The sequence below is a fragment of the Natator depressus genome, chromosome 13, assembly GCF_965152275.1.
Source record: "Natator depressus isolate rNatDep1 chromosome 13, rNatDep2.hap1, whole genome shotgun sequence".
Classification (NCBI taxonomy): Eukaryota; Metazoa; Chordata; order Testudines; family Cheloniidae; genus Natator; species Natator depressus.
This window is the reverse complement of record NC_134246.1, coordinates 2,286,882-2,301,839: the sequence shown is the minus strand read 5'-3', so window position 1 is coordinate 2,301,839 and position 14,958 is coordinate 2,286,882. Positions and strand designations below refer to the sequence as shown.

Here is a 14,958-nt window from a genome sequence, read left to right as displayed (position 1 = left end):
ATGACTTAGATGATCTCACTATAAAGTGGATTTTAAAAGATACCATGATATGGAGCCTGAGTAGAAACCTCTTGAGGACCTCATCAAGAGGCCAAGAGCAGCAGCACTGCCAAGTGCCAAAAATTACTTCCTCTAGGAATCTTAACTAAATATACTGAATTTCAATGAACCGATTTAAAGGTTTTTGCTCTCTGAGAATATCAAGTGTTAGTTTAACATCTTCTCCTCTGATTCTTTTTCAGATTCAACTTTCACGTATCAAACCACCCTGGGTGGTTAAGGGTCAGCCCGCTTACCAGATATGCCCCAGGATCATCCCCAACACGGAGTCCTCTGGTCGGGGCAGAACTGGTGCCAGAACACTCGCAGACATTAAAGCTCGTGCTCTGCAAGCCCGAGCCCAGCGAGAGGCCGCTACAGCTGCCATTGGAGGTGGGGGTGGGCCAGGAGGAGGAGGGAACAGCACCGATAAAGGAGGTGGTGGAGGAGACTCCAGTAGCCATACAGAATACAGGAGATCAAAGAGAACTCATGGAAGGTGTGCGTCAGATCTACAACGAACACAATTACTGCCGCCTCTCCATCTAGATGGAGAAAAGACTAACTTTGCTGAGGTAGCTGTACAGGTAGCTAAAATAAATGTATGTGAACCTGCAAAACAGGATCCCTACACTCCTAATGGTGTGGAAGCCTTCATTCTTGAACATGCTGCAGATGTTGTCTCAGGTGGAACAGAAGATGTTGCTCAACATGCTGACGGTTTAGCTAACAGCCAGCTTGGTGATGCTTTGACTGGATCATCTTTTGACACTGCAGCTTCTCTGGGGCAGGAGGAGAACTTTGAGCAGTGCCTCCATGACGTAAGAACTGAGAACGCACCGCATATTGCCTCTCAGGAAGGGCAGAGTAATAAGCAAGAATGCAGCGTTCCTCCTGAGAATGATCTGTTTTGTTCTCAGGTACAGGGGTCTGCAGTTGATCTCATAGATGATATCAATGTTGTACCAAGAATTGAAGATGTTGGCACTCCCGTAGAGTTGAACTGTAGTTCTCCTATGAAGGAAACTTTCTCCAGTAATTCTAGCCTTACCCCAGAATTCTCATCAGATGGTAAAGAACAACATGAGCCAGAAATTGAAGCTAGATTTAAAGGATCAAAGCCACCAACGGGAAAATGTGTAACTGATCATGATGATTCAAAAACAAATACTATTGGAATGGAGAACATGGGCTCAGAGTTACATGCCTTTACACACCTACAGACAGGAAAACAGCATGAAAGTGAACTACAGAACGGAGAACAGTATAAAGGGTCTTTGGTGAAACCTTTTTCACTTGGTGGTTTAACTGTTCAGAATGGAATAGGTACCTCTGAAAAGCTTCCACAGCTGTGGGAGAGGCCATCAGGAGCAAACACAGAAAATGTATGTCAACACATGAGAGAGACACAAGGATTTAAGACAAATGGAGATGATGAAATCCAGAGTACGCATAGCGAAACAACAGATACTGCTTCAGATTTTGAAGCTGACCTAACTGATGAGAATGTGGAGGTGGATATATACTTCAGGAATGTCCACCTTAAGGAGGCTACAGGAAAAGGAAATGCCAGCCATAAGCGCAACACTGAGAGAGATGAAGGGATTAGATCGGACTCTTCAGTGAAAACTGAGAGTCTCCCATACATGGTGGACTTGCCATCAGTAACAATGGTGAGCAACGTGTCTCAGCCTCAGAGATGGGCACCACATACGCCTCTTCCTCAAAAACCTTCTGAGAGTCAGAAAAAGCCACCAGGCTCCACTCGGCCCATATCCTCTATTGAAGCCAACAACCCTCTGGTGATGCAGTTACTTAAGGGGAACCTTTCTTTGGAAAAGGTTCTACCAGTATCGTCACATGCCAGCATCAAGTTGGAAATTACGGAGTCACTTCTGGACAGGCCATCAGAAAACCACTCATTACAAGTGGAGAGAAGTAGCACTTGCTGCTTTGGCCAAGAGTCTTCCCAAGATGTGGGAATAAATACAAGTAACCTAAGCAGAAGTGATGATTTCCACTCTCCAAGTGCTTTAAGAGATCCTCAGAAAAAACAGTGCAACTCTGGGACGGTACTGCCCAAAACAGAAAGCCTGGAGAACCAGCCTGATGTTCCAGACAAGCATTCCAAAGTTGTCCCTAACTTGAGCTCTCCAGACCAACTGGCAAGTATGGTGAGTGGCTCTCAGAAACCTAAAGAGTTGGGCCCTAGAGAAAGAACATCATCTTCCTGTAGCTTTGAAGATCAAAAAGAGCTGCCCCTGGTCCATGGTGTCCCACAGCACAGTCCACTAACAAATACTATTACAAGTGAAAGCCCTGAAAAATTAAACCCACCTGCAGCACCTAGATTTTTATCTCCAAATGTAACCTCTCTTGGTCCAAATCGGATCGGTGGAACCTCAATTAATAAAAGTTGTGTTGGCGTCCAGGGCAAAAAGCTCTTTGGTTCTGGTTTTCCTTGCAACGCTGCTGCTAGATTGCATCATCCAAGAGCTTTGGAGCACATTGCAACCATGGGAACCGCATCCCCCAGCAAGCAGATTTCACTAAATAAGAGCTCTGCATCTGGAGAAGGAGCACCAACTGTAAGGGAAGACTGGCCTTCGAAGCAACATGCAAACACTCTAGGAGGAATAAAAAATGAGAACGTACTGGCCTGTGGAGGCCCAACCAAGGGTAGTATCATGAAGAACAGGAAGGATGTTGCATGCAACCCAGTGGAACTGATGGAGCATTTGCAGAGTGTTCCCTTTGTTATGGACTTGCCATTTTTCAAGTTACCAAGAGAACCGGGAAAAGGACTCAATCAGCCCTTGGAGCCTTCTTCCATCCCCTCTCAGCTCAATATCAAACAAGCATTTTATGGGAAGCTTTCTAAGCTGCAGCTTCATTCCACCAGCTTTAATTATTCATCCAACACAACTCCAGCTTTTCCCAGAAGCCTTGCTGGAAGCGTGATGCAGCTAAGCCACAAAGCGAACTTTGCTGCAAACCATAATACTTCCCTTTCTGTGCAGATGTTTGCTGATAGCAGCAGTGTTGAAGAAATATCACTCAAATGTTCCTGCAGCCTTAAAGCCATGATTATGTGTAAAGGATGTGGGGCATTTTGTCACGATGACTGTATAGGACCCTCGAAGCTTTGTGTATTGTGCCTTGTGGTGAGATAATAAATTATGGCCATCGGGAAAATTGTATATTTAGTGTGTGTATTTTGATAACTGACCCTAAAACCTGTACACAAAATATTATTCTGTTTATAATAGACACAATATTACACTTTAAGTTTTGGTGAGAGAGTTGATTTGCCTTCCCACTAAAATTCACAGTGCAAAACCTGTTGTTCTTACTCACAGTTACACTCCCCCATCTGTGGGTTGTGCCCTACTGGAGCAATCTTCTGCTTAACGCCATCATGGAAATGTTGATTTGTGCTCTGGGCACACATGCTGAGGCTACCACCTGACTGAGAGGCAGTTTGCTCTGGAAATCCATGGACCTTTTCTAAAGGAAACATTTACATCCAAAGGAACTGGAACAGAGTGCTGTCTGTTTTTAAGGGCTGAGCTAGGTTAGTCCCAGCCATGCCTTAGCAGAGCAGAATACAGTCTTCCACTCTCCGTTCCCTGTCTGTGTGGAAAAAGTACTACTGTACAATAAATGTGGACATGAAGCTTCTCTATAGGTGGTGGCTGTGCAGTACTTTGAATGCTACAGCAGAATCAAGTAACTAGTAAAACACTCGGCAGGTGGCTGAAGAGCCATATATGGGTGATTGCATATTGGATGGAGCCAGTTAAGGGAATGAAAGAAGCAAATGGTAGTGGCTGCCAGCTTCAATGCCTTCTGCTGGACTGAACAAGATGTGTAGTCTGTGGAACTGTGTGCACCTGATTGAACTGTTGGACCAGACTGCCTCTTCTGGCCAAATGTTTCTACAGACTTGTATGAAAAGCCAAGGAGTTCATTAGTGTGGCCGGTAACCTCCCCATATTACAGCCCTACAATGAGAACCTTGCCATGCCAGCATCTGACCACCTGTAAGTGTCTGGCTGTGCATCTGTGTGTGATGGTCATTTTACATTCTAAGCGGTGTTTCCTTTTTTTTTTTTTTTATATTTTAACTTTTCATTCTTGGATGTATAAAGTGAATTATTTGATTCTTGTAAGTATCCTCTATGCATCTGTTTGATCATGTATTTATATGTTGTACACAGTACTGGCCAATTCTGTAAATGGATGTAATGTACATAGAACATAAAGGGATTTTTTTGTTTCTTTATTTTCAGGCTCTACAGCAGTATTACATTAAAGTGGTGTTAGTTCTTAATCTACATCTGTAGTCAAAGCCACTGTATTCTGTGCTGCCTAATGTGAGGCTGAACATGCAAAGGGGTCACTCTTGGTTCAGATTGCCTCCCTCTGGCCTCCGTGGCTTTGCTGTGGGCAGATAGACTGCAACGTGCAATCTCAAGGATGCCTGCCCTGATTTGCTGAGCTGGATGTATTTTGCTCCTCGCTCTTCTAAAAAATATTTCTATAGCAGTTACTGGTCATTGTCAGAACTGGTGAGTCTCCATGGACAGCTTGTGTGAAAGCCCGTACGTATCCAGAATTGATGCGAGCAGAAAAAGTGACCGACCCTCCTTTGAGTGTTTGCCTCTCGGGAATGGGTTGCTCTAAGTGGGGAAGAAGCAAACCTACCATTTAATTTACCAGCTTTCTCCCACCCCTTTCCTAGCTCCTACCTACCTCTTTCTTGACTGTGCTTTTTTTTTTTAAATTGTAGACCTCCCTGTTTGAGAGCTGTAGAAAGTGTAAAATCTGTGGGCTGCAGAAAGCTTCTTCGTCTCTGAAATGGTTTACCCATAACCCAGGTGGCAGCTTGATATTGTGAAATGGGAGAAAGAGAGACGGGGGTGAATTGAAATGCAGTATTAGTGAAGTCTTGAGGGGATGGTGTGAAAACCTGCTTACCAAAGATAGGGAGCAGAGCTGGGGCAGTCTGGCTCTGTATCCTTTGGGGCCACTGTAGGGTACAGATTGAAGCTGGTCTGGTCTGCAGAGCTCCCCAGCAGGGCCCTGCTCTTGTATGTCCCTTGTGGTATTGGAAAAATAAACATTCTGTAAAACCTGCATGTGTGGTTTCAATCCTCTTCTTCTGAAATGGGCTTGGTGTTCTGGGCTCGGGAACTTACCGGTTTGCTGTTGTCTTGCCATAGCCAGGCTCAGGGGGAAAACACTTGTTTTTTTTCAGGCAGAGTTTTTCATTTTTACCTTGGCAGTGTCCGCACAAGCTTTTAAACTGAGCTGATCAAAAGGGAACTGTCATTCTTGTCTGAACTTCAGTATGTCATTTTTATATACTAACATAATTGAAGACACTGCATCAACTGCAAGTAATGTATATGAGCCAAGTGAAGTTAAAAGTACTTACGGCACAAAACAAGTAGTTTGGGTTGTTGGACTTCTTGCCAGAGCGAAGTTCGCTGCTGTACAAGCCCTCCTGCAATGGTGTGCTCCCGGATAGTCACCTTATTGGTGGTGATGCACTGCACACAGTACAGCCTACGTAGGGAATTCCTTAAGTATTCCGAAACAAGTATTTGGTCTCTGCTGTTGTATGGCATTTTCTTCTGATGTCTGGTTAAATTGTGGGGTTAATGGGATTTTAAATGCTGATTTCAAAGCAATGCAATGGTTTGGTACCAATTACAACACTTGAAACTAGCTGTAAGCTTAGATTGTCAATAAATTTGTTTCTCTTCCAGGCAGTGATGGTTTGTAGGGGATGGAGTGGAGGGAAAGTTAGTAAGACACTGGCACTGCGGTCAGCTGTTGCATCACACGCCTCTATTCAGTAGATCCAGCTTTCACTGTAGTGGAATTTCAACAAGGCAAATGATCTGATAACTCATCTAATGCCACATTTGGAATATATAGATATACTGCAGTATGGAAGCTAACTATAATGGTTTACATTCTACAGTGCTGCTGTCTTCTAGTGGCTCCTGCACCTAGGTGACTGCATATGTTAGTTTAGCAGGAGTGGATTCATTCTTGCCTGTAGCTTCTTTAGTTTGCTTGTTAGAAAAAATTAATACCAGCCATAGAATCATAGAATATCAGGGTTGGAAGGGACCTCAGGAGGTCATCTAGTCCAACCCCCTGCTCAAAGCAAGACCGATCCTCAACTAAATCATCCTAGCCAGGGCTTTGTCAAGCCTGACCTTAAAAACTTCTAAGGAAGGAGATTCTACCACCTCCCTAGGTAACGCATTCCAGTGTTTCACCACCCTCCTAGTGAAAAAGTTTTTCCTAATATCCAACCTAAACCTTCCCCACTGCAACTTGAGACCATTACTCCTTGTTCTGTCATCAGCTACCACTGAGAACAGCATCCATCCTCTTTGGAACCCCCTTTCAGGTAGTTGAAAGCAGCTATCAAATTCCCCCTCATTCTTCTCTTCCGCAGACTAAACAATCCTAGTTCCCTCAACCTCTCCTCATAAGTCGTGTTCCAGCCCCCTAATCATTTTTGTTGCCGTCCACTGGACATTTTCCAATTTTTTCACATCCTTCTTGTAGTGTGGGGCCCAAAACTGGACACAGTACTACAGATGAGGCCTCACCAGTGTCGAATAGAGGGGAACGATCACGTCCCTCGATCTGCTGGCAATGCCCCTACTTATACATCCCAAAATGCCATTGGCCTTCTTGGCAACAAGGGCACACTGCTGACTCATATCCAGCTTCTCGTCCACTGTAACCCCTCGGTCTTTTTCTGCAGAACTGCTGCCGAGTCATTCGGTCCCTAGTTTGTAGCGGTGCATGGGATTCTTCCGTCCTAAGTGCAGGACTCTGCACTTGTCCTTGTTGATTTCTTTTGGCCCAATCCTCCGATTTGTCTATGTTCCTCTGTATCCTATCCCTACCCTCCAGCGTATCTACCTCTTCTCACAGTTTAGTGTCATCTGCAAACTTGCTGAGGATGCAATCCATACCATCCTCCAGATCATTTATGAAGATATTGAACAAAACCGGCCCGAGGACCGACCCCTGGGGCACTCCACTTGATACCGGCTGCCAACTAGACATGGAGCCATTGATCACTACCCATTGAGCCCGACAATCTAGCCAACTTTCTGTCCACCTTATAGTCCTTTCATCCAGCCCATACTTGGAGGGTATGGAGGAAAAGAGGAGGAAAGAGAAACATAACTGAGCTTTGCTGCTATTGCCTAATACAAGGACACATGTTCTAAGTGTGGCAGAAGGTTCATGTTTTAAATTCTAGATTAGTCTCACAGCACATTGTGTTGAATTTTATCTATATGTAAGCATCAGTTCTAACGACAAAGCAATCCCTCCAGTAATATGAGTGGAAGTCAGATAGGAACTCATTGGCCTTAAATATCCTCTAAACGCTGATGCTTTGGTAATGTATTGTTCTTAAAAGTCAAGTGGTTGCTTATGGCAAGTTTTGTTGTTTTTGTTTTTGCCATCAGTTGAAGCTCTTTGACTGTAGCTGAGTAGGCCTAGAAGCATGGGTGCGGTTAGATGAGCCATCCATTAAAAGAAAACTTGATCTAATTGTGAAAAATACATGAACTCACCATTTAGAAATGTTAAATATAATTTTAAAATGGCTGAAAACCTGAGACGTCAATAGCTTGTCTTTCTGATAGTGCAGTGTCTGACAGTAGCAGAGTTAGCTGTCTCTGGAGTAGCAGGGATCTGGGAGATCTCACAGTTGGTTTTAAGGTAAGCCCTAATATTTTTTTTGCTTGAGTCTCACATTGATCCAATATGAAGAATACTTAAAAATTTTCTCCATACTGTTTTTCTAGTAAGTAATCGAATTTACTTTTTAAAAAAACCTGAGCACCTCCTACTTGCCTTTTGCATTTAGCTGAGCAATGCTCCGGTGTGTGATCCTGTCGTAATGGAATGACTGACTAGCTGGGAAGTAACAGCAAAATCCATCACTTCCTTGAGTCAAAAGAACCATTTGCAGGTGTGGAGTTACTGAAACAATGACAGGTATTTCTAACTGTTCTCAAAACTCACTGTAGACATGCACAGTAATCCCCACACCCCATAATTAGAATGGTTCTTCACTACTCAATGTAGATTTAAGAGTAGAGGTCTAGTATTACTAAGACTTCATTATGCTTTCAAAACACACAATAGAACACATTTACTAGTGTATATATTATGAAATATCATGAATAATTACAACTAATATAGAATTGTTAGATAAAGTACAATTTAGGATGCCCTCTCCTTGCTATTTCTTATTGACTGCTTACTAATGTATAATATTCAGCCATTCACAGTGGGTCTCCTGGTCACTCCCTTGCAAGTGTCCGTCAGCCAACTTCTTGTCTGTCGCTGGGGAAGCCCTGCCCATTCTGGAGTCAAAGGTAGGGCAATGGAAACTTGTTTTAGCATACAGTCTGGCTCTTTAAAACCTGTCATACCTGTCTTTCCAAGGCCTTCTGCCTCTGTCACCAGATCACTGACGTGAATTAGTGAGGTTTAACTGTGTTGTGGTTTGAGATCCTTTAGTACAGAGGCACCAAGTAAGTGCCAAGTAGTTATTTATTTTATGTAATTAACAGAGTTGGTCAGGAAACTATTTTTTATGGACAATACTGAATTTCATTTAAAAAAAGAGAGTTTTTCACTGGGAAAAGCAAATAAAATTTCCATGAAAGCAGACACTTTTAGCAAAAATTTTCATTTTGTCAGAAAACAGCTTTGCCAGTCCCAGAAGTGACTATTGAGGTAGCTATCTAAAATATAAGAATAGCAGCAGCTGATTGTTAAGGAAGAGACAGCACAGCTTGTTTTAAGGTACTTGAGTGATGAAGGTGTTTGTTTATTTTAAAACACCTAAATTTGAAAGCTGTTCTTGGTACCAGTAACAAACAAACAGACTTTCCATGTGTTAGGTCACAGACTGACACTGGGTTGCAAATCCGAGATCTCTAATGGGAACTCGGGAGACAGCTGATGGCATATGTCTCAGTCGGTGGAAAAAGCCTTATAAGCAAGAAGTAAAAGTGACCCTAGCTGTGTTTGACACTGGAGATCTGAGCCCTGTTTGTTATACAGTGTTTATTAAGTAGATTCAGTCTTATATATGATATACAGATTCAAAAGAAAAAAAGGATTCCACATACTTATGAAATCAGTGCATTTAGCAAGTAATACCATGGAAATAACAGCTTGATTAACAGCTCATTGGTCTTTGTTAAGTGAGGGGGACAGGGAGTTGGCCTGTGCTAATCATTCCACAAACAGAACAGAATTAAGTTGCATCACATATAATAGACACACATTCTAAGAATTAAAATATTAAGCCACACTTACTGGAAAAATCCACAGTATATAACACAAATTTTTATACAGCTTATTGAGGAGGAAGTGCTCATCTGCTTAAAAGAGCCACATTAAGTTGCATAGGTGCCTATCTGCAAAAATATCATTTAGAAATTAATCAATTGATTAAGCAATAAAGTGTCACCTTCGAAGCTGGATTCTCTTTCCATGGTGATTTAAGTGCCATATGCTCAGTTTCTGAGCGTGTCGTGTTGTCCCCCCCCCGCCCCCCCCCTCCCCAAATCTACTAACTTTCTAAATGAACTGCCTCCTACTCCATTTGGGAGCTCCGGCGTCTCCAGAGAGAATACTCTCCTATCATTTTTATTTGAAATTAACATCTAAGATCATTTAATTGTGAATCAGTAACTGTTCAATTGTGCTGAAGGAAAGAGGGGTTTCCCCCTTCTCCCTGGCCTCCACTAGGCTTGAGCATTGTTCTAGACTCAACTGGAACCCTAAAATCAGCTAGATAGCGTTCACCTTCATGCCTGGGATGTCAGGGAGGAGAGGCAGGGAAATACACCATCATATGGTTCTACTTCTGTTTGGGGTCCTGGCTGTTTATGGTCACCTCACCCCCTCAGATCAGTTCTCAAATTTTAAGCTACAGCTGTTTTTTAAATTGATCACTTAAAAGTGTGTTTGGCTGTGCAAACGCTGAAATCTCTTGCAGCACATCCCAGTTTTGTGTCTTTTAAGGTGGTTGATTATGTGTCAAGTGTGTCTGTGGCTTTGCTAAGCAGATGAACTGGGTGAGGTGCATCTTCCTCTTCAACAGCAGGTTTGCAGAACACACAGGGGCTGGGAGTTCTGTACATGTAAACAGTACACTTTCACTGAGTCCAAAATTAGGAGCAAAAATACAAAGGTTCACATTGGTCTTAGGTAGATACAGGCGAAGAACTGAGCTGTACAGCTCTGAAACAACCAAACAAAAGTTTCTAAAGCACCACTAAATTATATAAAAATCAGACCATGGACGGATTGTAGTTGGTATTCTGGTGAAATACTATGCTACCTTGTAAAAAGTGTTACAAAAAATTACAAATCAAAAGTATATTAACCCTCTGAGTTCAAAGCAGCATTTTGTAAATGACTGGTACTAAATCCTATGGCCACCTGTGGGAAGAAGGTGGCCCTTTGGAGTGGGGAGGTTCAGGTCACATCTGCTGGGAATCCTGTGAACACTTCCCCTTGCTGAAACACTGTCATTGGGAACTGAACATTCCCTGTGTACAAGTGGTGGTGATTAAGACGAGAGGTTTATCATCTTCTTCACTGGTTTTCCAGACCATCTGCTAGCCCAGTGCTCCCCTTTTGCCCCTCACAAAGCCTCTGGAAAGCCAGGGTATTTTGCTCCTGCTCGTTCCTTATCATTGAGAATCGTAAATTGAGATTCCTAACCCTTTAATATCTAGTGAAAACTTACAAAGATGGCTGTGAAACAGCCTCTGAGTAGAGTCGGACCACTGTTGAGTAAGGATCAGTTAGAGCACTGAGATGTTCTCTGGAGATAGCGCCAAAGAGATTAAAGATGCAGTTTACATAAAACTTTCCCTGACACCAATACGCAGTGGATCCCATTTGTTTCACAACTTGTCACAGGCACTACTGTCACCAGGGCTTCAGAAATCTGAGTTTGTGCCCGCCGGCTGCAGGTTATGAACATGAGCTGATGTTGCACGGTGGGCTGTCAGTTCTTCGTCCTGTGCAATCGGTGTTCTACCAGTGGTTTAAATATTAAGAGCTACTAAACATGAAGTTCCAGGGTGATCTGGTAAAAACAGCTAGATGTTGCATAAATACAATTTTAAACAAACTGTAGCTGATGTTGATCTGTTGTAATAAGCCCCTGGGCAATGTTTTTGTTGGCTAATTGGCTGGCAAATTTATGGCTGCGTGTTCTTGATGGCCTCTTAAGAGGAGCGGAGGCAACCATTAAGTAATGTCTATAGAGAATTCTGGGACAGCGATTGTCTCTGCCTCTCTTTAACATTAAGACTTTCACAAATGACTGTAGTTAACATTTTGTAAAAGGTTTGCTACTTCATGGTATTGTACACATAAAAATAAATATTTACATAAATTCAAAGTATGGGAGGATGCAGTGGACGAATCAAGCAGGCTTGTGAAGTGCGGACCTGAAATTTGGGCTTGTGTGTGGTCATTCTGTTCTCAGATACCTTGGCTCTGATACTGACCCACACTCCCTGGAGGTTGGTCAGATTTTGTCTATTGTTCACATATGCTAAGAACCAAAATGTTAGAATGTTCCCAAAGAACCACCCTGCTGGCTCATGTTGAAATGAGGGGAATCAACTCTGATTTACAACAAAACCACCACCACCTCCCTGCAAGGGCTGTCTGAGTGTAGAAAATGGTCAGGAATTAAATCCCTTTTCTTCAGCAGCTGGGGAGAGTTCAGGGTTTGGGGAAAGTGGTCAATGCACTAGTTAATCCCTTTTAGGGCCAGGCTGGGCAGTCCTGTTCTAGAGAGCCAGAAGCCTGGTCTACTTTACAGCTAAGAAAAGGGATAGGGCCTTGTTTTTTAGCCAGCAGTTTTCCCACTAGTATGAATGGAAACTAATTTGGTTAAAAAGGTTCTTGAAAAACCATTTCAGGCTCAGTCCCTGCTGGTGCCCAGCCTGTGCTACCTGAAAGTGTAAAACCCATGTGCTAGTATGGTTATTTCTGCAGTATGGGGGATGGGGACGGAGGGGGGGAAGAGACGGGGGACAATGTGGACCACCACTGCAGAGCAGAAACCTTCATCGCTGAAGTGAGTTCTCAATAAATTGGTCTAAAAGGAGCTAACTTCAGAGAAGGAAACCACCTGCATTTAAAATGATCAAAATTATTTTAATATTCTTCAAGCATATCTGGTGCTGCTGCTTCTGGTCCTGGCCCTGGAAAGGAAGACAGGAGACAAATTCTGCCAGCACTGACAAGGGAGGGGGTGAGAAGAATTCTCAGATTCTTAGGCAGCAATTTACTGCTGCTTTTTATGGCTACAGACTATGTTGCATTGCTTGGCCCTGCTCAGCATCTTGATGCTCGAGCAAAGTCCCTGGTTTTAGCAGCACTGGTGGTAGGTATTGCACTGAGCAAAGGGAAGTGCATTGGTTTTGTTTCTTGGGAGGGTGGGAGTTGGGGAGAAACAGCAATGGTGATCAGGCCAGATTTTTCCCCACACTTTAGGAATTGTGAGCTTTTCCCAGGACTGTTACTGGGGGGATGAGGGGGGGAACCTGGGCCCTGGGGAGAATTTACACCCTTTCTGCTGCCGAGAGTCTCCTAATTCTTTCCTTTTGAGTAGGAATGAACTGATTGTTTAACTGAAGTAGTTTACTTGTCTCCCTAAAAGTCTGCACTGGTCTTTATTATTCACGTGAGTTTCTCTAAACAGGTCTCTTGCTGCTGCCCCCAGCGCTGGTTTCCCATACACTTGTGGAGACAGCCTGGGATTCCTCACTGAGGAGAGGTCAGACGTCATCCATTGTGACAGGGAGCTGCTGTCCATCAGCAGTGCATGTCCTTCCTTCTCTTCTGAACAAAAAGGGAGCCAGCTGGGGTCAGCTGTCCATCTGCTGGCTTAGTTTTGACTCCTCAGTGTTATCTACTTGTCTGCTCCCCGGCCTTGGATGCACATCATAGTGATATACATTATGGCGTGAACTTTCAGAACCCCGATGAGTCCTGGAAAAAGCCCACAATGGAGTGTGAGGTAGAATATGGATGGTGAATGCATGACAGTGGTTCTCAGATATTTCCTGTTTTGCTCTGCACTGAGCTAAATGAGTGTAAGAGGTCCTTCCAGTTGGAGGTCTACTGAGCTTGCTGAGTCTCTGCAGGAGATATTGGACCCCATTGCTACTGCTACAGGACCGCTTAGAGTAAAGGTCTAACAAGACACTCTTTCCTCATTGTTCAGGTTCTGCCTAAGCTTGCTGGAGGCTGAGCAGCCTAGAAGTTCTAGGGCTAGATGGCAAACTTGCATCCTGTGGAAAGGGGTCTCTCCCAGGAGAAGCTGGTGGAGTTGCTCAGCCATTAGTAGTGTAGTGATATGGAATGTGTTATTTCACAGGAATAAATTCCTTCTGATCAGACGGACACAAAACTGGCAATCTGTACAAACTCAAAAGAATCCATTTTCAGAAAAATAAATTACTAAGGGGAGAGGAGGGACCATTTCTCAATAAATATGCAATTCTGCTCACCTAAGACCTTGAAAGGTAATTATCTGGGGATGGGATTCTAATGTTGGGGTCCACAAAGGTTATTCTAAATACATCTGCAGCCCCAAGCCTCCCCAAGCTCCCTTCCACCCTAAAAAAATCCCACACCCATCCAAGCTGTAGGTTTGGCTGCTTCTGCTCATCTAGGCGCACCTGTGTTGAGAGAGTCAAAAATATGTCCTTGTGCCCCAAGTCCCAGGTGCTTGGAGTGTGAAAGAAAACAGTTCTAGGGTTCCACCTTTAAAAACTAAATGTACCAGCTACTGGGTGGGAGGACGATGGTTAGTCCTGAGCGGGATACCAGTGGGAGCCTGTTTCCAAAGGGTGTAAATTGTCTTCTGCCACAGGAGCTACACAGACACCAGGAGTCAGTTCTGCTGTAAAATGAGGTTTTCCAGTTCATCTGCAGACCGAAGAAGAAAAGCCGCTGACTCTCGGTAGCCGGCAATCAATTGCCGCACTGCACTGATCTCTGTGGGGCTTAGCTGGGCAGCTGGCATCCCCCTGCTGGTGCTGTTAGAAGGGGCTGTACTTGAGGCCCCACCTTTCATGCTGAGATCAGTAGGACCTGCAATGGAAAAGTAAGAGGGAGGTTCAGGAAAAGACACTGGCACAGTTGCTGCCCCAAAGTGGCGCATCCAATTTAGAGGCGAAAACTCCACCAGCACCTGCTGTTTTGATTCAGAGCCCCGTGCACAGCACTCTCCATACAGAATGTAAGATGCAGTCTTGAGCCCTACAGAACAGACTGTAAAGTTGTAGGCACCTTCCAACTGCTGCTGTGTCACAGAGGCACTGCCATGGCTCTCGGTTCCCCTTATCAAAGAGAGCGGGTGTGTGTGTGTATTTTGTAAACATACTGTACGAACAGTCAGACTAACCCTCTGCTCTGCTAGGAGTCAGATCAGGCACAAGTCAGACACATCCGTTTTAACACTGTAATAAAACCGGCAAGTAGGGAGGGGGTTTTCACCTACAATACGAAGATATATTCACTGCAGTTTGTGAAGGGCTGGGATCGCAATGGAACACTTGGGAGCTTGGCTGAATTAGCATAAAATTTAAAGGCTCAGTCAACTGAGAGAAAATATTGTACCTACAGTTGTTCCAACCGACTCCTCAGAGTACTGAAACCTAAGGGTTAGGGGAAACAGTGTTCTCCGTTTCTGGTTCTTCTCTGCATTTGACAGCATGTTGCATGGAGTGGTTTCATTGTTTATGGTCAGTTGTGTAATTTTCATGCTCCTGGCATAGGTTCTGGAACTAGGAGTGCTGGGGGTGTTCCTCCCCT

General features: G+C 43.9%; 2 protein-coding genes across 4 annotated transcripts in view; one reads left to right on the top strand and one right to left on the bottom strand.

Annotated features, from left to right (window-relative positions):
- The window catches only part of ASXL1 (ASXL transcriptional regulator 1), a 29,858-nt gene extending 24,605 nt beyond the window's left edge, over window positions 1-5,253 (top strand). The window contains exon 12 of one of the 2 annotated variants that reach the window (XM_074969584.1): window positions 243-5,253. In XM_074969584.1, the coding sequence (XP_074825685.1) occupies window positions 243-3,212 (2,970 nt within the window). In that variant the 3' untranslated portion in view covers window positions 3,213-5,253. The remainder of the gene's footprint in view (window positions 1-242) is intronic. The other variant, XM_074969585.1, reaches the window with a different exon arrangement.
- A 3,782-nt stretch (window positions 5,254-9,035) lies between these two features.
- The window catches only part of NOL4L (nucleolar protein 4 like), a 97,092-nt gene continuing 91,169 nt past the window's right edge, over window positions 9,036-14,958 (bottom strand). The window contains exon 11 of one of the 2 annotated variants that reach the window (XM_074969741.1): window positions 9,036-14,235. In XM_074969741.1, coding sequence (XP_074825842.1) covers window positions 14,036-14,235 — 200 coding nt within the window. In that variant the 3' untranslated portion in view covers window positions 9,036-14,035. The remainder of the gene's footprint in view (window positions 14,236-14,958) is intronic. The other variant, XM_074969742.1, reaches the window with a different exon arrangement.